Genomic DNA, 21,915 nt, shown 5'->3' on the forward strand with positions numbered 1-21,915 from the left:
AAAGACTTATTTCAGGGGACGCTTTCTGCTTTACTTCTATCACCTGCCTCCTCCCCCAGTGGATTGCTGTTCAGCGGTTAGATGTTTACTTGCACTCAGAGCTTGGAGCACAGGCTACTCTAGCTGACCAATTGGAGAAGACTACCTCTGTCACACTCAGCATACTTAAAACTGTAGTGTGTGTTCTGTGGCAGTGATGATATCACTCAGTGGTGTGAAAGTGCATGCAACCTTCAGGATACTTTGTAGCTTTGTAGGGTTTCATTTCCAGTTTACTGAGTCTATTAAATGCCAGCTGGCCCACATCTGTTAATTTCCTCCACCTGGCTGAGATACTGACTGTTTAAAAATAACTAAATATGTAAATGAATGAATGAATGAATGAATGGATGAATGAATGAATAAATAAATTAATGAACAAATGAATAAACTAACATTACTAATGTGGCATGGATTCACTGTCCATTTTATTGTTGAACTGAAAAACCTAATTAGATATACTGCCATTTTGTCGTGGTGTTTGTGATAGAATGTTTTTTGTTTTTGTTACCATGATGCCATAAATTTGCTATTGGTCATGTGCTAGGTTACCTTTGCTGGCATTTGCATCTTGTCTAGAAATTTGAAAGCCTGCATAGAAATACAGTCTGGGGCTCTACACATGACTTATGCTGTTCTACTTACTACAATTTGTTTCTGTTTACTGCAAGAGGTTAGGGGTTTACCGGTATTGACTGTGGTGTTTCAGTTCTTAGATGAGGAGCGGAAACAGTGCTGCAGTTCCTCCTAGCTAGACATGGTGGTATTATAATCCATGGTTAGCTTTTTTACATATTGATTTACAAAAGAAAGAATAAAGCATGTTTTTGTCTGTTGTGACAAGTAAAACCGGCAAGATAAGTGGATTAATGGATTTTTAAACTTTCCCATGTTTCTTACTATATCAGTTTTTCATCTCCTAATGGAACGAAAGTGATCTTTCTGACTCCTCACATGCAGCTCCTATCCCATTTCTACAAGAAAGCAAAATACTCCATATATCCGGCAATCTGTGATCGTTATGATATCATACTCTTGTACTTCCAGACTGGTAGCAGGGTAATTATTGCGATTTGTTTAAATCAGATTATAATTATAATAAAAGGCATGTCTAAAGACAGTGTTGCTACCTTCATTCTTTTTTCAGGTATTAACAAAAGAAAAAAATATATATATACGTGTGTGTGTGTGTGTGTGTGTGTGTGTGTGTATATATATATGGAGAGAGAGAGAGCGAGAGCGAGAGAGAGAGAGGAACACACAAGAATAGTGATGTGTGAGCCTTTCTCACATTGAAATTCATAGCTGTAAGCTTTTAGCAGGCAGATCACTCAATTAGCATGTACACACTTATATGTGTATCGACACTGACTTTAGCAGGAAGGAACAATTTTTAAGAAATGTCCAAATTAATTTAATGGGCCCTGCCTAACTATATTGCAAAACCAGTTTGTGGACTATAGATAATGTAAAATATTTGCCATTATGGAAATGAAACAAAAGAGACATCTTCAGCATTTTTCCTCATCCCGTCTTCAGCACCATATTGACATTATATTGATTTTTAATGTGTAAAACTGCTGATACAATTACAGTCAGACATGCATATCACAAAGCTAATGACCAAACCCTTCTTTAAGCACAGTATTTTGAATCAGTGTAGGAACCTGATTAGCATATGTATGACCTCCCTCTCGCCATGCTCTGTCACTGGCTGCCTCACAGGCTACACTGGAAAACAGGGAGCCCAGGGACATAAGTACACATGCACACAGGCTCCACTTATTCAGATGCTAAACATCCTTTTGAATTTCCGAGGCACCCTCTCTTCTCTAATCCCTCTCAGCAAACAAATGAGGATGAATGGCTCAATATGAAATCTGTCTATTAACACTTAGTGTGGACCTGCTCTCATATTTCCACTCATCATGGGTAATTTATGGGCCTGTTAAGGGTCTCCTGTCTGTTTCATAACCCTCTGTTAAAACATAGCAGTGAAAAATGTGATGTGTTTAGAAGATTTATGGGACATTTCATAGCTTTTTGAAGGTGCAGTGTATTGTGACTATAGCACATCACGTTGTTATGTACTGAGATGCTGACTAAGTGAGTTCAGTCCAGTTTCTGTCCCTGAGGCCATGCAAATAAGAAGCAGCACCCAATTCACTAGCACATCCCAAATCTAATTTCCCCAGTGTATTGTTGTACAGCAAAAATCTTTTGAAAAGAGTCAAAGACATTTGTTTAATATGTCCATTTTTTCCTGTTCAGAATGGTTGCTTCTTTGTGCAGGGGTACATATTTGATGGTAGGCCTAGATATAACATAATACACCTAGTGTCCGCTGACTGGTTAACTGGGTGAGCAATTTCCACGTCCTGTTGTTTGAGGAGGTGGGTGGGGCGATTGTGAGCACGTATGAGCACAGGAACAACTTTTTTACATGGACAGGTCGACTCAGTTGGCTAAGAAGTGCTGTGTAGTTTACTACAGCCTCATGCAACCCTACACATAATACCAAAAACAACAACAATAATAATAATGATAATCATTATTTTCGTAGTTTAGTATTTATTCTGAATATTCACAGAAAGAAACCAACATTGCAGAAGTCTCAGCCTGTTTGTTTGTCTTTCCCCCCTCTTTTAAAACAGAAATCTTTATCTGTAATGGTTTCCTAAACAGATTTTCACTCTCAGGTTTTCAGTCATTTGATGTTCTGGATTATATTACTTGTATATTATATTTCTAAGAAGCTGCTCTCACATGCCAGTACACTTCAAAGGACCCTTTTTCAGGCATCCACCAATTAAGACCAAATAAAACTGGTGATACTGTGAATTATAAATGGCTGCAAGCAGTAGCAGTTGTGCAGTAACACTGTTGTTAAATGCTCTGACAATATGGCCAAAAGTGCAATCCAGGCAAATTTCACTTTTTCTGTTATTGATTGGAAAGTTAAAGTTTGTCACGTCTGACTCACGCAGTCCCATTCCTCCTATGCTTTCAATTTAAAATCACTGCTGAGGAAGTTGATGTACTCTGTAGTGACCCATTGAGCAATATTAGAGACCAGCCTACTTCCTGATCTTGTGATTAGAGAGATCAGCCATATTCAAATCCCTGTTCTGTATAACTTGTGTTATGTGAGTGGTTTGAAGAAGCATATCTAATATATAGTTTTTTGAGTGGCGATAGCTTTGCCATTAATACACCCATGTTCCAAACAGACAGGTTTATAGCCAGAGGAGGGGTTTATGCCTAATCATGCTCATCTAACAGCAAAACTGAAATATAACTCATAACAATGGTTGACTATTTTTTATCTTCATGATGCCTTTCATAAAGGATTAATAGGATTTATACAAGTCTTAGTACTACTTGAGATTACGCAGAGTCAAGGTTAAATGCAATTTAAAAGGCTGTTTAATATTAGTATCATTTATAAAATGAGTAGCTATCAATCATTGATTATCCAAAAGGATCATGAAGTTGGATATTTCTGTTATATCCATCATAAACTGTAGACTCATGCTGCCTGGTTAGTGTTTCAGGCAGTGAGTTCTCTATTAACAATCCATCCAATAAAAAATACTGAAACTACCTCTGGATTTGAATTCCTCATACTAATTTATTTTTAACAAACCTTGTCTTGTTAATTTGCATCACTTTAATTATGTCTTTATGGATGATAATTGAGATCATAATGGCATTATGGCTTTGAAAGAAATACTTCAGTTTCATTATTGGGAAGGAAAAAAAAAACAGAAAATCGTTTGGCAGATAACAATGGCTCTATCGGGGGAGGAATGGCAGGTTTCTTTTGTTCTAGGTTATTTTTTACATTGCTAAAAAAAAAAAAAAAAGTTACTGTGGATCAGATGGTGCTTCCTCATCAAAACGATCATGCCCAGTATGTGATAACTCAGTTTTTATTGTTTTCTTGGGCCCAAACATAATGCTCACACTGGACACATTGGTGAGGTTAACTGATGTTGAAGCAGTCTGGTAGAAAAACCAGGCTAGCCTTACATCGCAGGCAGCAGACCTCGTGACAGGGCTGGTGGCTTGTGCAATAAGCCTCACTCTCAGCTCCCTGGGGCCCACTTTCTTCTGCTGACTGCAGCCAGCAAAGCAGTCTTTTAAAAAGGATGCAGACTTCTGCATGACAGAGAAGAAGCTCATACTTTTATGAAACCGAGGATGCAGAGGGAGTGCTCTTATTGCCGTTCAGTCCGCTTGTCCATCTCTGCCCTGCTTTGCTGAGGCAGTCTGCAGAGACAGAGGGAGCATCCCTGCTGTTTCTATTGAAAAGTAAATGGAGCATATCCATTTCCACACACAGCTGAAGTGAGTTCATTTTGGGTCACATGATTTGGCCCTCGCTGTGTCTGACAGGGAGAGTAAATGCTTCGATGGAACGTTTCCTGAGAAAAATGTTAATCCCTTAGTTTCCTCATTACAAAACTTCTAGTCGAGTCCCCTTGTTTCGGTTTTACAAAGTGATTTGGTTGCCTCATCAGCTTCATAACAGAACTTATCCATTTCTCATTTTACACACCACTGTGAAATGAAATGAACTCTCCTGAAAACAGACCATAATTAGCTGATCAGATTCGACCAATGATTAGCTTTAATTATAGTCATTAATGCACTGTGTTTTGTGTTGTGATTTTGATCACGGCTTCTTTTTACATGAAACACAAGCAGCCATAACAGGTTGAAATCTTAAGTCTGAAAGATCAATATGAAATTGAAATTGACTAGATGCTCATGAAAGCTGTGGTCGAAATCTTTTGAGAAGGAGGACAATAGATTTGTTTTCTTTCTTCTTTGCTCACAGAAATTGATTATATTCATTATTATGGAAACATATTCATCCATATTTCCATGCTTAATGTACTCAGCATGTTAAGATTAAAGGTTTTCACTGTTTAGCTAATCTATGAAATTCCTTCTTGACTTGGCACATTTAGTACGCCTTGCACTATATTTGTGTTTCTCAGAAATCCCTTGTGTATGCTTACTTGTACTATATTTCACTGTGTGAAATAGTAGCATCTGATAAATATTTGGTATGTACTGTATGTAGGGTAGAATTTGCTCAGTAGGAAGGAGGGATCTCCCATGGGGACACAGTGCTTTCCCTCCTGAACTTTGTGTCTGAGGTGAGGAGAGTAATTGCTCATTGCAGGTCCTCTGTGTTTGGATAAGAGACTCATGGCTGTCAGTCGGCAGTTCAGATTTGTTCAGCCGCTCCTGAATGGCGAGGCTTACATTCTTTCCCTTTGAGGCAGAGTAATTAAACCTGCACATTCTTGTCTGTGAGACACTATGTCTTCTCTGCCATAGGTTTCTCCTCTCTGTGGCTCAGTCCTGTGGCTGGTAACAGATGTTTTGTGAACTAAGCCCGCAACATCAGACCACAGTGAGATTCTGTACTTTGTCATGGTATGAGCTGCATGATGCAGCACAGCATCTCAGAGGTTTGCTTGGTTGTTTTTAAGCAGCTGAACGGAAACAGAGGATCCTGCACTCCTCAGCCAGTGTTGATAGCGTACTCAGCCAGCTTACACCTTACAGACAATTTAAGTAAATCTGCTTGTTTCTTTCTTCTCATTTTGGCTCTGCTCTGGTTTTAAGCGATGATTGGCAACATTTTCATATAACAGTATCATCAATTCAGAAGTTCCCACAAATTAGTCTAACAACATCAGCAGGTTTTCTGGCTGAATTGATGGCAGGCAGGTGCAGTTTGTTACAGACAATGTTACTACAGTAGCTATTAAGGGAATACCTTACCTAAAATTAAATGTGAACAATCTGAAATAATGTTTTAATCTGGGAAAAATTGACTGAACATTCATACTTTTTGCATCTCATTTTCGGCCATGGCATATTTGGGACAATTTATACTGCTCTGCACTGCCTCTTCATCATGCATGAAAGCAGTTTAGTAGACACCTCATAGTATAATCATCCTTACATAATGGATAAGTAAGATCAAGTGCATGTTGACACGGCGGGTTTAGAATCCCTGACAGATGTATGGGCCTCTGACTAGCTTTGAACTAGTCTCCTCTTTCGTTTTAGTTACTAGCTGGCTGCTTTATTTCAGACGGACTAGGAATTTTTCTTTCTTTCATGTTTTTTCTTTCATGTTTCTAAATGATGAGTACATCAGTGCTGTGTTTGGTTCCACTTACGTACGTACTTATTTTCGGTCCGTCATCTCCCCATGACAGACACCTGTCACAATGGATGAGTTTCATTTTTGCCCTATGGCAGCCAACCCCCCAACCTTAAATCCATATTGTCAGCCAACCTTAAATTCATAATGTTTTAGATTAATATACTGCTGTGTCGAAAGTATAAATTAACATGTTGGGCTGTATCTGCCCTGGTTGACAGTCCCAATAAAGTTTGTTCAAAACAGATGTTACACTAAACTGTAAACTGTATCAATCTACCACAGACTCTCAGATACACACACATACAGGTAACATTTGCAACAATATGTGTACAATTACAAAGCTTTTTTTCATCCTTTAAATGGAAGAGGAATAACACACACTGGGCTCTGTTGGGAGAACAGGCTCTGAAGGCCGTGAGTTTAAAGCAATGAGTGAGCTATCATGATTTGTCAGCACAGGGCTCTCTGGGTGTTGATGTTTTTGCTGCTGAGCTATTTTGATATGTTAGCAACGTCTTCGCCACATTCTGCTGCGGGCAATCAATGCTGCAGACAAGTTGAGCTTTCTGATGAGAGCAGTACATCCCTCTCTCGACTCCGCTGTTCCGACATCCCATTATTTCTGAGCCCAGTGGGCCGTGGTGGGTGTGTGATGGTGTAAGGGCTGAGCACGGGAGGGTGCCAGAGCTGTAGGTGGTCCCTGGCGCACAGGATGAAGGAGCACTGGTGACGCACTATTCCTGCTGCCACCCTCTTGTGCCCTCACGCCATCACAGTTTATGTCTTTTTTCTTTTTTTTTTTGCAAAAAAGACAAATAAAGATAATTCTTAATATATAGGGCAGGGACAGGCAGTAATGTTCTATGAAAGCCGAGAGTATGCAGCTTTTCATTCCAGCCAAACACTACAGGTGATTAGCTTTTTGTGTGTCTGATCTGATCTGAGTTATTCAATACTGAGTGTTGCCAATACCCAGTCCCAGTCCAATATTGTCTTTTTTAACAATTAAACAACGGCACACTACAAGCATCACTCTTGATTGATCTAAATCAGTAAAAAGAAGCCAAGTAAGGAAAGATAAGCTTAATAAATAGCCTACAGCATGGCTGAATTCTTGTAGCCTATCTGTAATAGTCTTTGTTACCATGTTCAAAACCCAAAGTATAAATAAAAACCTTTCCATTACAGTACCACTAAAAGCAGCTCCGTTGCAAAATTTTCTGTTATTTGCTGTCATATGCTCTCATAACTGCCTCATAATCTTCACATGTAAGAAACTATGTCATTGCAGAGCAGAGGCCTACTGCGGACAAGGTGTAGGTGTACTTTATGCAAATCAGATATAAACCGCAACTGCAGGCATAATTCTTACGATTTTAGAGAAACAGTTGAAGCCACAGAAATGAGAATTGGGGTATATATTCATACAGAGTACATACCAGCAGCTAGTTTGAACTTTTCTGGCTGATGTTCCACACTGACTGAACTCAAATACCGTGTACAGTATTTGGTTCCATAATGTTGCCTTTTTTACATATCGTTGTTGATACATATTCCTCCTTCTTTGGGTAAGACCTGTCTCAGCTACCCACTCACCACTGCTACACATTAATTCCCTCTGAGTTTTTAATCACATATCACTTACCATGCAGTGATATGTGATAAGCAGCAAATACAGAAAAATTAAGACAAATCTGCACATCAGTGGATGTTACTACTTCAGTATGCCTGAAATTCAATTTTCCTCAGATGTTCTTATTAATAGAAAACAATATAAGTTTTTTTCTGTCAACAAAAGTTACTTTGTTCAGATCAGGATAGATTGAAACACATTCGTTACACACAAGCCTCACCTTCACTGACCATGAACACATGAAGAAATAGAAAAAAGATATGTATGCCAGTAAAATAATTGAAAAATATAAAAATATATCAAGCATTTGAAAGCTACATGTAATTTCTATTGTGGTCATAGTTGGTGACTTATGGTAGTTTTTGTCCTTTTTGAAACTTTAAAGAAACAGCAGTGCCTGCTGACTGGCTGTGTATAATACTGACATACAAACTTCACCAGTGTTTCAGCTGGCATGAGGATGAGTAAATGGTGACAGTTGGTGATGGCAAAAATTTAAATTTTTAAGTACCATGCTTATATGTTATGCCTGTGCATTGCAGACTGGGAGCAGTCAAAGTGTTGCCCTGGTTCATAAAACTCAGAAATTTTAAGGTAAGAGGTCACAGGATGCAGCTTTCACTCTGGAATTTGTTTTCTTTATGCCATTCCCTACCACACCAAGTTTGGATTTGTTTTTAATATGGGGGTCTCTTCCCTTTATCCAAAGCTATTTTTGTTGAATTAGGGCGGTACAAATACAGACAAGTGTATATAGTCATGAATGCCACTTTTATTGTGGCTTTGGCTTGATTAAATGTTGCAGTAATAATGACTAATCTCTCTCTGTCTTTGTTTGCTGACAGTGTTCATGTAGTCTTGGTATTTGCATTCCTGGTCTAGTTTCTACTGTGTGTGTAGTTTGGATATGAGTGTATCCAGCAGATTAAGGCACTTAATCCTTAAGACTTTTATTCTCCTGCTGGGGCTCGCATCACTGTACTCTGAGTCTAGTGCACACAAGAAGACATGTATGCTGTTCCACTCCACACCAGCTGACTGACTGATGGGTTGGAGAAGGAAAAAACAGATGAAATGTAGGAGATATTGTATTACTGACATATTTGTGGTTTGAAAAAAGTTTAGTCTTACCTAAATAAACACAGAACACCTACTCATCACCGTCTAGAGCTTGAGGAGTCTCCAATGTAAATAATGTCAAAGAAACAGAATAAATGGTACGTTCAAACAAGGACAACTCGGATAATTAATTTAGTCATCAGAGAAAAGACTTGAGAGAGTCATCATCACTTGTCTCTCTGTGTGTCATTGCTGAGTCATATTACTGTAAGTGTGATGCAAATAGAAAGATAATCCTCAGCCCAAACAGCATGGTCCCTAAAAAGCCCAGCAGTAAAAGGCCTATTCTCAGATCTGACAGGCTCCACTGGCCTGGGAGCCACTGTGATTTGGAGTGGATCTAGTGTAACCAGAAAAGAGTGGATGGTGTATGTCACACACCTTGCACTCCCATGTGAGTGTGTGCGTATGATAGCAGAGCTGTCTCACTGATGCGTAGCTGATGCCGTGGATGTCGATGAAAAGAAAAGGCATAGTCTAGCAGGATTCCCTTTTTATGTAAAATGATGATTTTAACCCAGTCAAAACCCTGGAGCTAGTCAGTCTATGGTGAAAGAGCAACCATTCTCTCCAGTCAGACTCATCATTGTCTACTCAAAGCGTACACATTTCACCAATTCGCCACATCTTGAAATAATATTTCAGCTGCTTTCATAGTGTGAGATTAAATGTTTGAGACAGAAAAAGAGACACATTGCTATTAATGCCAACTTCCATCCCAAATCTTGAATAATGGATGGCTGATAGGGACAAAATGTATTATCATGGTATCTTTGGCCAGATGCCTGGATATCAATATTGTGTATCAATATTGTAGCAATTGCTATTGGTGCTGTCATAACATATTCACACACAAAAGATTTTTGGTAAACAGTGATTAATAATGTGGCTATGATGACCAAGAGGCAAATAATAGAACAGTATAATATGTTCAGAAAAATTGTGTCCTTTGACTGTAATGCAGCCTTAAAAATCATGATCATGTTAATCATGATATTAACATATCCACAATCCCAGACGATACTAGGCATATGTTACAATATTGATACAATGCTGATATATTGCTTATTTATTCCTACCTTGAATAACGTCATCCAAGTGATGATTTTATCTGTTTCTAACATACTACATTGTTCTTTTTTGGTGTGTTTGAGCTGAGACTATAATCTATACCAAAGCAATTTGGATTAACTCAACAGAAACATGGTATTCTTCTATTCTCACCCCATCAACTGGCTTGACTTTGCATATCCACCTGACAGAGACACAAAATGTCCTTCTCTGTCTGTATGCAATTTGCTCCCAGAGCGGAGCACAACTGTCAAGCTGTGTATGCACATATTGAGAAGTGATGCGCTACCCATCGAGAACCGAGCCTTTTATTAATACTTTTGTTTCATTTGTTGTGTAGCTTTATGCCAGTATATAGAGGCTACTAAATTCAGAGATGGGGCCAGAGGAAAGTTGGCGAGTGCAAATGAAGGTAACCCCCCTCCCCACACTCTCTTCTCTCCCCGTTAACCTGAGCTCAGCTTTTACCCTTCAGCCTCTAACCCAACACACCCGTTTTCTTTATTTTTTTCACAGCAAGCCCTCTTTTTGTTATTTCAAGTTCTATGTTGTCACATTTCTTTTCTGCACAGGTGTGGGGACTGCCCTTTCTGTTTTGCGCCCCTTCTGATTTTTCTCCTCCTGGTTTCTCTTGCCCCCTTCCTCCCTCTCCCTCACATCCTTCAGCAGCAACTGAACAATAAACCAATGTTTGACAATCACTGCTTCTGTTTCTCACACACGCACACCCAGTGCTGCCTGCACTGGTGTTGCTTGGTCAATGTTTACTCTTCCCCTACACTCTGAATGACTTTTCAGTACTGCCTTGGTGTGTGCATCACTTCTGCTTCACGCTGGGTTAAAATCAACTCAATTTGGCTTTTTTTGGATTGATTATTTTGTGTGTTGCTTTGTATTGCCATTAAAGCTGTCACATGAAGCATTAACATTAAGATCTGGTCTTAACTGATCTTTTCTTTGGCTTGTCTAACATTGGATGGCTCTTTTTGCTTTGACAAAATCAGCCAGGTTAAACATTTGGATTTTAGAGCTGCCATAAGTTTGATTATTTTATTGTGGTGCTTTTCCTTTATTCTTTTGACAAGGATGCAAGTTGACAGCTTTATATGATGCAATACAGTCTTTCTCTCAAGATAAATATGCTTTCTCTTCTTGAGGTGTGCCTGCCACCTCAAGCCTGCCTCTGATAAGACCTTAATATTTCCTATGCTCCTTCCCTGTTTTTGGCTGACCTTTTTCTGATTGTTTTTGCACTTTCTTTTTCTCTTGCTTTCAGGTGAGAATTTTGAGCAGAGTCCACTGCGGAGAACCTTTAAATCCAAAGTTCTAGCACACTATCCGGAGAATGTCGAGTGGAACCCATTTGACCAGGATGCAGTGGGCATGGTAAGATCTCTGGGGTAGCTTAACATTGATTTGGTTGAATTCATGTTTTGCTCTTAAGAACAAAGAAATTCCATTTGAGTTTGTGAAGTACAGTTTGAGTCAATTATTTGATTCAGTGCCAACATTTTATATCCATTAATAAACATGCAATATATCGCAGTACTATCCCTTTTTATAGATTGACTGATGGATTGACTTCACTGCATTGATACAATACATGAATCATTACTCCCAGTGTTTCCCCTATCATTCTTTTGGTGGGGAGCAGCACCTCACCAACGGAGCCTCCCACCTCGCCTAAAAGTCACACTAAATTAATTCAGTTTAATTTAACTGATTTTCAAATAAAATAAAATAAATAATTCATGTCACGTCGGCTCCAGCCGCCTGAAAAACAGGCGAAAATATCAGCGTTTTTTAAATGCACGGTACGACAGCCTGAGTCAACCACCAGCGGTGAACATGAGTGTGTTTGTACTCCTCCGGTCCCTGGACCAGGTCAAATAGACACTCACACTGGCGTTCCAAGCACTACAGCCGCGGGTACGAGTTCCGAGCAGAGCGGTATCCCCCTGGTTGAAATGGCACGCTCAAATCGACTCATCACCACGAAGATGAGTGTGTTTCCAGTCCAAGCCAAACGGACACGGGCGTTTCAAGCACTACTGCCTCTGTTACTCACGACCAAAATTTTCGCGCACGCACAGTGCACACGCAAAGCGCGCGCACATCCCCCCTCACGAAAGCCAGAATCCTAGGGGAAACACTGATTACACCCCTAATTTATACTAGCCAAATTGATTTTTACGAATGAAGTGAACACAGTCAGGTCTAGTAGCTGCTGAACAGTCTTCATTTCCAAGGATGAACAAGATTCCACTCTTTCTAAATATCACTCTCTGCTCTGTCCCGGTCTATCTCCTCTACAACCTGACACCCTTTCCCTCCATTCTCCTCTAGCTCTGTATGCCAAAGGGTCTGTCCTTCCGGACGCAGGTTGATTCCCGGGAGCCTCAGTTCCACTCCTTCATCATCACCAGAGAGGACGGCTCTCGGACCTACGGTTTCGCCTTCACCTTCTTTGAAGAGGTGACCAGCAAGCAGATCTGCAGTGCGATGCAGACCCTCTACCACATGCACAATGCAGAGCAGTATGACATCTTGCACACTCCCACTTCACCACAAGGACTTGAGGACCAGCGACACTCCCTCCCCCGCCAGCACTCCCAGCATCCCACACTCCATGCCTCCCCCGCAATCTCTCGCCTGCAGCGCTTCAACTCATACGACATCAGTCGCGATACGCTGTACGTGTCCAAGTGCATCTGCCTGATTACACCCATGGCCTTTGCCCAGGCCTGCAGGAAGGTGCTGCAGCAACTCCACCAGGCTGTCACTTCCCCCCAGCCGCCGCCCCTTCCCCTAGAGAGCTACATTTACAACATCCTATATGAAGTTCCCCTGCCGCCCTCGGGACGTTCCCTCAAGTTCTCAGGCGTCTATGGGCCGGTGGTGTGCCAGAGGCCGAGTACAGCTGAGCTGCCGCTCTTTGACTTTGCCCTCAGTGAGATGTTTGATCTGCTCGGGGTGGAGAATGTTCTTCAGCTCTTCACCTGTGCCCTCCTGGAGATCCAGATACTGCTCTATTCACAGCGTAAGTAGCTAAACATCCATAGCTGAAATCTCATTTCTGCAGTTTTCATTTCTGCAATAGGACAATGGTTGAGTTGACACAGTCCACAGTAAATATCCATGCCAACTGTGTCGACTCAGCAACACTGAGTCTGTACGAAATGAGGACAATGTTGACTCATCCATTTTGTGACCGCTGGGGCATCGCACAAATTGCAGATAGGAGCTTTGAGTGACAGGTTCTGACACATAAAAGGCACATTTTGCTCACTTTACTATCAGATTTTCAAAACCGAGTAAGGAAGTGGCCAGGCCTGCATTTCAATCGCAGCTCTATATAATCTCACAATGCTTCCATGTAGTACAATACATGACGTGTAAAGAGTTGGGGTAGAAGAATGTAAAAAAATCAGTGCATTATGCGTAACAGCTATTTCAGGTAATTTCCAGTGTAAACATAGTGAAATTAGCTCATAAAATCAGACCTTTACTGTCTGTGGGACCAGAATTCTAGGGCAAACAATATAAAATGCTTCAGATAAGATTCAGCGTAACACAGTGGAAAACCACATCTGGAGTCATGTTACAATTGTGTGGCCAACACTAATATGAATGGATGATCTGTGGCCTTGAGGTCAGCCCTGACAATGGGATACCTTTGCTGCTAAAAGATACTGAACACCACTGTTTTCTCAGCCTGTCAGGTGTCTAACCTTCAGATTGTTATGAGCTTTTCATAGGAAGGATAATCATAAAAGGTCTGTAGACTCTTTTCAGATGAAAGAGTTGCTTCTCCCTCGCATATGCTGTAATGAATCTTTGAATCTTGACTCATTTGAGTGGTTCTCAGCTGTCAAAGATGAAAAACCTGAAATGGTCATTGTTGCCCTGAGGTTGTCAGCAGTGTAACCTTGTTCATCACTGAGGAGAAGCAAACAGCTTGAATTCTTTTCAGTCATTATTGTATCTCCAATAAACTGAGACCTTGGCCCATAGTAAAAAGATGCGGATAAAGCCTTTTGTTTTCAGGGTGATACTTCATTAGTGTGAGTTCCTTATTCACTGGAGCTCAATAAAAGGTTGTTTAACCCTGGCCATAATACACAGTATGATTCAGTGTTGTGTTCAGTGTCTGTCGGACTGTGGAGCTCTTTGCAATTTTCAAGATGAATTTGACATTACATGCTGCTGAGGTGCCTTTCACCAGAACGCTAAACATAATGAATGAGTACACTGGAGGGCAAATGTTACTCCTAGTGTCTATGCTGCACCTCTGTTGTGTACTATTTCATTGTGGTCCGCTAAATAAACATGTAGATTTGAAACATTTTTGGTATAGGGCACAGAAAATGTGAGGTTGTGGCCAGCAACACAGTTGGTATGCTTAGTAGAACTATTATCCAGCAGATTATATAACGTGTTTAGTGCTTCCATTAAAGCAGTGCACTGGGAGTTCTAGCTTGTGTAAATGTTAGTCCCCTCACTCATCACAGGCCTGTGTGAGAGAGAGGGGCTCCTGTGTGAGAATTGCTATGCTTGTGCACATTTGAACTGCTGGGGTAAACAGGCTGGTTTACAGCAGGGTGCTGTGAAGGACCATTTTTGTTAGCACTGATCAGTCCCCTCTTTGTTTTCCCTGTGGTTCTTTCTAAAATAAGAAGTCTTCCAGGGGAGCCTTTGATAAAAACCACAGTAACCAAAATCCAGATCCTTTGCCAGCTCTAAACTTTAGTAGCCAGTATCCCCATTAATATTAGCTCATGAATATTAGTTGCACAATACAGATCAAATTAATTGAGACTGTTGTTTGCTGAGCATTGTGGATTTTTACAAAAGTTGGCACTCATACCATTTTGCTTTATGTAATACTGAAAACTGTATTGGACATTGGAAGAGTGCAGCAAGGAAATTATTTAAGGATGCTGGAGTTGCCGTGGTGATTGGATCCATTACAGCTGCAAGGGAAGGTAAATTGTTTACAAAACGCCAGGGGCCACAGGGAAAAGCTCTTTAGGGGCAAAGCTGTGGTGTTGCTAGGCAACCGTTAGACAAGGAGGATAGCAGTGATGCAGGATGATTATTATTGGTTGGAAGTGACATCATGCCTTTTTTTCCCCGCCACAAGGCTCATCACTGCAGAATGTGTGAAGAGCGTTGTGTAGAGTTAAGCCCTGGCGATTTTCCACTGAGAAGAGATGAGGGATTGTTAGGGGGAAAAAAGCCACACACAGAGTCTTACCCTGAGGAAAGGGATGCTCTGCAAATAAGGAGATGACTCTGTGTCGTGTGCTAAATATAATGCCGTAATTTATAACTCTGATTTTTAAAAAATGTCTCTGGCCAGTGTCTGTCCCACAAAGTCGTACATGAAATGCTGTTTAAATAAACATCTGCTGCTTTGCTTGTCCTCTCATAGAGAGCAAGGGAAGCTTGTCGTGTATCCAAGCATCACTGGTGAGCTCAGGAAACCTCCCTATTCTGTTAATGAAGGTGTAATATAGGTTGTGATAACCTCCATTTATCTTGTGAAGTAGAGTTGATGATGATAATTAGATATCCTGCTGCCTCAGATCTGATATGTGTCAATTGACAAGTGTGTTTTTGTCCAAACGATGGAAACTGTCAGGGCTAGTGCTACTTTGCCAAAGAGTGGTGATTAAATGCAAAAATCAGGGGCACAGAAAACACAATTAAAAGCTTTGGCTGTCAATGTGTGATCCACTGGAAAGAGCTTTAATTTGAATTGTGTTTCAAATGAGCTCTGAATGTAGATTTGATCAGTTTTAATGGGGGAGGCATTGCTAAGATTCAGACAAAGCACTGTTTATCTTAGCTATGCTCAGACAACCCTTGCGGCATGCTGTAATGGTTTGAGTGAAATCACTCAGTGAGAAAGAGGGGGAAGACTATCAGGTGCAATAAAGGTCTCAAACTTTGCTGCATTTGATGCAGGCAGGTAGATTCAAATGCAGACATCACAGGCAGGGCTGAGGTTAAAAGTCTTTTACTTGGAGTTTCGCAGCAAGACAAGCAAAACAGAGGTGATGGACCGACTATGTACTGATTTTGGAGAGAAGATGGCAGAGGAACTGAATAGGTGGATTATATTGATGGAGCTGAAGGAGCAAACAGGCCAGATATGCATAATGACAGGAACTGTACAAACAGAGAGACAGAAACACCGCAAGCACACTGCAGGGCTGTGACAGTCATATTTTCTTTTGCTATGGATTTTAGTGAATGGTATTAATCTGGACAACACTGAGCACACTTTTATGTCTCTACCAGATTTATTAGATCAATCCCACCACGACTTCACTCCACATCAAATTTGTACCTGGTTGAGTTGCAACCCTGCTGTCATTCTTGCCCCATCAATTTTTCACAACCTCTCCTCCAGACTAGGGCTGAATGCTAATGATATATGTATAAAAAAAAAAAATCACATTTCAGTTATTTCGATAGAGATTGCAACTGTAATGTGTTTCACAGTTTTTAGTGGGAATGATCATTTTTGGATCATAGTTTGGATCATACTGGAAAAACTGGAACAACTATTAAAATGATGATGTGTGATTTTTGCTGGGGTCTCTGCCAAACAAGCATGTTTTGTTATGCCTTGAAAACACAATTTGTAGTCCAGGGGCATCTCTGTAGCACCACAATACTTCATTTATAATCATACTGTGCTACCCATTTTGCCTTAATCAAAAACTGCTGGTCCTTCAATTTAGATATTGCACTTGGACATATTGTGATTTTGATAATATTTTGATTAATTCCTCAGCACCATTCATTTTTAAACCTCTTGTTTTATTTTTTCTTTAGGCATTATTTATTTTACCTTTATTATCTTTTAATTATTACCTTTGATCACTTGCACCGACAGAAGGTAGAATAGCAAGTTTCAGAGAGGTAGCAATAGTCAAGTACAGAAATTTGCTGGAACAAAATCGAGTAAATGAGGACTAACGGTATGCAAGATAGACAAAGTGTGACTTTTCCACTTGCTTAGGATCAAATAAAAACAATAACTCATCAAAAATAAGTAAATAATTTCTGTTTCTAATCTGCTACTCGTCTTTTCTCCACACAACAGAATGCATGTGTAATATATATTGTATATCCCTCAGGAGTTCTGTGTAGCTATGACACTGTGAGCCTGTTTTTATGATGTAGTCAGGTGAAATTGAAAATTGAATAATTATCTATCAGATTTTACACCCACTTTTTATTGATCCTTATCCATCTTGAATGCATAAACTTAGCATCACTGGATAGGAAGGAGCTAGAAATGAAGTAATCTGGTGCAGTGTTTTTATTCAACCAGAATTGCTCAGCTGTCCACATTTAATGTCCCCTGTCAAGCTGGCATGAAGTATTACTTTGAGGACGAGGGGCTCCTTTCCAAGTTTTTTGCAACTGTTTTTGACAATAGTCATGGTGATTCATAGGATTTTTTATGGGCACGTCCATGTATAAATGCAGTCATGTGTATGTATTTGTTTTACTCTGTGATGAAATGGCTTCTTGTTTTTGTAGCCTCGTATAAGACGAGTCGGGCGATGTTAGTATTCCTGTCCCCATCCTGGGAAATGTAGCCTGATGAGGGGAGTGAGGAGGGGAGGCGCAGCCAAGACAGAGCCTCGGCTGGAGGATCAGTGCAAGGCCAAATGAAGGAATAGTAGTTATTTTGGCACTGTATCAGCAGAGACAGAGCTGCTGCTGAATATAGGTCTTGATAGGATAAAGCAGGAATGCAGATGAAGAGGACAGGACGTAGGTTTACATGTATGCCAAACACTCGACTTAAGTGTGAAACGCTGCGCGTGAATGACACTAGTATGAGGTCATGACTAAAGAACTTAACCTATCGTCAGCCAGAGGTCTGGCTCTCTGTGTCATCGCAGCAGCTAAATCCTTTAAGATTAGCTGTATCCAAATCCACCTCTACTTCTAGAAGGTACTGAGAGAATAATGGAAACATCCAGACTAAAGATTTGTCATGGCACTGCAAGAGTATGGGGTGCTTTTTTGTCATGTTAGTCCTCTTAATTCCTAGAGGGTAAGGCATTTTCTAATCACTACAAAGAATTATCGTGAGTGATTATCTTTCCTCTGCTTCTTCATGAAGATGGTGGAGACTACTGTCCCCATATGCTGTTCCAGGGAATCACAGTTGTTGAATCTGTGGTTTAACTTCATCAGCTCTGCCGATCCCATCAGTTGGTTCGGCATCACAAATGTGTGTTGTGTGGCTGAGCCTTGTTCAGACCCACAGAACTTTACATTAAAATTCTAGTGGAGATCCCAAGGTTATCAAAGCTACTTAACATGACCTGCTCAATTACAAAAAATGATACACAAGACAACTAGATATTCTCTAATTGATGTAATGCTGCTGCCATAAAACAATGTCATCATGGGTTTTAATATTTCATTCAATATAAGTGTGATGTAGCTTCAGTGAAGTGCTGCAATTAGCAGATACAGAATATGTATTTGATATAGTCGCACAATATGTTTTCATTGAAGCAAGCAAAATGAGAAATGTATGAGAGAGAATCAGAGTTCAGGTGGTTAAATACATTTCTCATCATTTGGCAGGCATTTGCATCTGGATAGTGCCATGATTATGCTGTTGAAACCACTTGTGCCTTGCCAGTAGGTCACTGTCACTGTGGAGACACTGTTTCAGTCAGGAAAATTGAGGGGGATAATTCACTCATTTTTCAAAATGTGATATTATTTTTCTTACCTCCTAAGTGGTGTGCAGCACAGTAATGATGTTATGCTCCTCTCATCATTCTTGCTGTGCTGGATAATGGCTGCACGGTCCCAGTGCTAACCATTAGCCCCCTGTCATTTAGATGTCCCTCTGGTTAGCTTTCTAATAATAACCTCCTAAATTCACTTAAACAAAATTTGATAAAATTTTATCAAATGTTGTCGTCTGAAAACAAAATACACATATAATTATTGAGGGCACAAGGACGATATTTTTGCTCAGATAACTGTTTTGATTACTGTGGATAGGTTCCAGTGTATTGCGCTGGCACAAATAAATAGAAAGTAAGACAAAAGCTGTGTCCGAAATCACTCACTCACTCACTACTCCCTACTCACTATATAGGGAATTCAATGTAGTGGACTATATAGTGAACTCAATAGTGGACCGTTTCGGACACGACTTCGCCCGTTGTTCGGCGCCGTTCCGCAATGCATGACGGGATATATTGCCTGGTTAGTGACCATCGGATGTCCACTACATTTTGCGGTGGATTGTGGGATACATCTAGTGGACTATATAGTGAACATAAAAAATCACTAGACATTCGGACACCCCTACAAAATGGCGTAATCACTATATAGTGCACTATATAGTGATTAGGGAGTGATTTCGGACACAGCCAAAGGGTTTCGGTATTAAAGCAAGGACTATGCTTCTGAAATCAGCAAATTAGCAGCAGAGCTGTGAGTATAGCTGAATTACTGTAATACTACGGTGATGCAGTGTCCACCACTGGGTTGACTTCATTACCATTTATGGGCCAAAAGTCAATTTGAGATATGTGAAATCAGCATTTTATATCTTGTGAACGGTAGATCTTAGAGACATGGGACAAAGACAGTGCGTTCAGTGTCCCTGAAAACCCACAGGCGGACCTCGGTTCTACGTCACTAGGAGGTTTGGTTCATAGGCAGTTAACTACCCAACAGAGGTTATAAATTGCTTTTTCATTGCAGTAAGAAAAAATCCTTACCATCATTGCCCTAGTTAGCATGAACTATCACGTTAAAATGATTATCCTCACAGTGATTACAGTTCACCAAGCCATTGAAGGAAGAATTGAAGCCACAATAAATGTCAGTAAATGATTTCATTGGTCTCTTTATTAATTTACCTTGAGTCTCTTATTCTCCTCCTTTTACTTTGTATGTGAAACAGATTACCAGAGGCTGATGACGGTGGCAGAGAGCATCACGGCCTTAATGTTCCCGTTCCAGTGGCAGCATGTCTACGTGCCCATTCTGCCCGCCTCCCTCCTCCACTTCCTAGACGCCCCGGTGCCATACCTTATGGGCCTCCACTCCAATGGGCAGGACGACCGCACCAAGCTGGAGCTCCCGCAGGAGGTATGCGCAAACACTCGGCACAGCTTTGTCCCCCTCGGTTATGTTTAACTTCCCATTATTTCTTTCGTGTGCCCATCCCAGCACTCACCAAGGCAATACTGTTGTGAAATGCATATTAAGCCTAATTAAGATTGCAGATTAAGTGAAATGCAGATTAAGCCTAATTTCACGGCTGCATTAATGTTGCATGCTGCTAATTTCTTTGCTTTATGTGGAATTGGATCATGTGTGTTGAGAGGTGGGACTGCTAGAGCCTCCTGCCTCTTTTTGTTCCAACACTAAAATGATTGCAGAACAATCCTTGCCTCTATAGACTTTTGTCAATTTAACCAAAAAGATTAGGTGGATTTTGTTGCTGCTAATTTAGTTTAGTAACTCATTATTCCTGTCTGTGACCTCAAAAGACTGACATGGTGCTCAGTTTTATCGTGAATAAATAAATTCCCTTTTGTCCTCGTGTGGCCCTGTTGGGGATTTTTTTTCCCCTGTATTTTCATCGTTCCTTTTGTCTGAATTTTTAATGCTGCTCTGAAGCATCCAGTCACTACAGATACTACTTAAATCTTTTTTTATGCTACACATGCTGAGTGCCCCTCACTGGGTAGTGAGTGTTTCAAGGTCAATTGCTGCTAGTCCCAGCATAGTGTGCCAGTTTCAGTTATGAGCTATCAGTTAGCTTGTTAGAAAAATGGTGCTGGCTTGTGGCTTCCCACAGGGCTGTGCATTCTCCCTGTACACAGACATTAACATGCACCACCATGTACTACATGCAAGACAGCAGCTCCACCTATTTATACAGTACACAGATATACAAGTATTTGTATCACAGTGGCAAAAAGCTACGTATATAATGCCGGCTCCTGCAGGCAGGAAGGATACATGTCCCATTATGTAAACATGTCCCAATCAGATACAGACAAATCAACACTATTATCAGCACTGTCATTATTGTTGTTGTTATTCTTATTTGCAGTATTCGTAACTATTGCAATATAAGCAGGGCTTGTATTAGGGTTAGAGTTAGTTGGTTTCTCTTGCATACATTACAATGAATATTATTATGTTGTGACTACGATTACCATGGACCTGTCTTATTGCTTATTTCAGGCCAACCTGTGTTTTGTGGACATCGACAACCACTTCATTGAGCTGCCGGAGGACCTGCCCCAGTTTCCCAACAAGCTGGAGTTCATTCAGGAGATCTCAGAGGTGCTCATGTCGTTTGGCGTGTCTCCAGAGGGGTACCTTCACTCCAGCGACAGCCAGGCCAAATATAGGGGCTTCCGCTCCGTCGATGTGGCCTCTGACAAACGCAATGGCAATCTGGCCTCGCCCCTCAACTCCTACCTGCTGAGGGAGAATGAAACCATCGCCAGACTGCAGGCGCTGGTCAAGAGGACAGGCGTTAGTCTGGACAAGGTGAGAGATTGCCTCTGATGAAATCTGACTGATAAATAGTACATTAGATACCATTTGTGTGCAATCATATATTGTGATTTTAGTTTGTTTGATTAATGAACAAAAATATTAGCAAACAGTTAACACTGAAATTGTTACTTTAATTGGTGATATAAAATGAGATAAGATGATTTGCTTGGAAATAATCAAGAGCTTGATCGAAGTGCAAAAAAAAGTTTTCTTCATTATATAATCACGACAAATAATCATAAATAAGTATTCTGATCACGACATCGAGTTAGTCAGG

The 21,915-nt window shown here is 40.5% G+C and overlaps 1 protein-coding gene across 6 annotated transcripts in view; it reads left to right on the forward strand.

Moving 5' to 3' along the window:
• Positions 1–21,915, forward strand: part of dennd5a (DENN/MADD domain containing 5A) — a 44,078-nt gene that overhangs the window by 3,937 nt on the left and 18,226 nt on the right. For 4 of the 6 annotated variants that reach the window (XM_030077854.1, XM_030077872.1, XM_030077863.1 and 1 more), the window contains exons 2-6: positions 10,396–10,467; positions 11,332–11,441; positions 12,402–13,095; positions 20,023–20,210; positions 21,318–21,629. In XM_030077854.1, coding sequence (XP_029933714.1) covers positions 10,396–10,467; positions 11,332–11,441; positions 12,402–13,095; positions 20,023–20,210; positions 21,318–21,629 — 1,376 coding nt within the window. The remainder of the gene's footprint in view (positions 1–10,395; positions 10,468–11,331; positions 11,442–12,401; positions 13,096–20,022; positions 20,211–21,317; positions 21,630–21,915) is intronic. The other 2 variants (XM_030077878.1, XM_030077895.1) reach the window with 1 other exon arrangement.

This window comes from Myripristis murdjan, chromosome 3, assembly GCF_902150065.1.
Source record: "Myripristis murdjan chromosome 3, fMyrMur1.1, whole genome shotgun sequence".
NCBI classification, from domain to species: domain Eukaryota; kingdom Metazoa; phylum Chordata; class Actinopteri; order Holocentriformes; family Holocentridae; genus Myripristis; species Myripristis murdjan.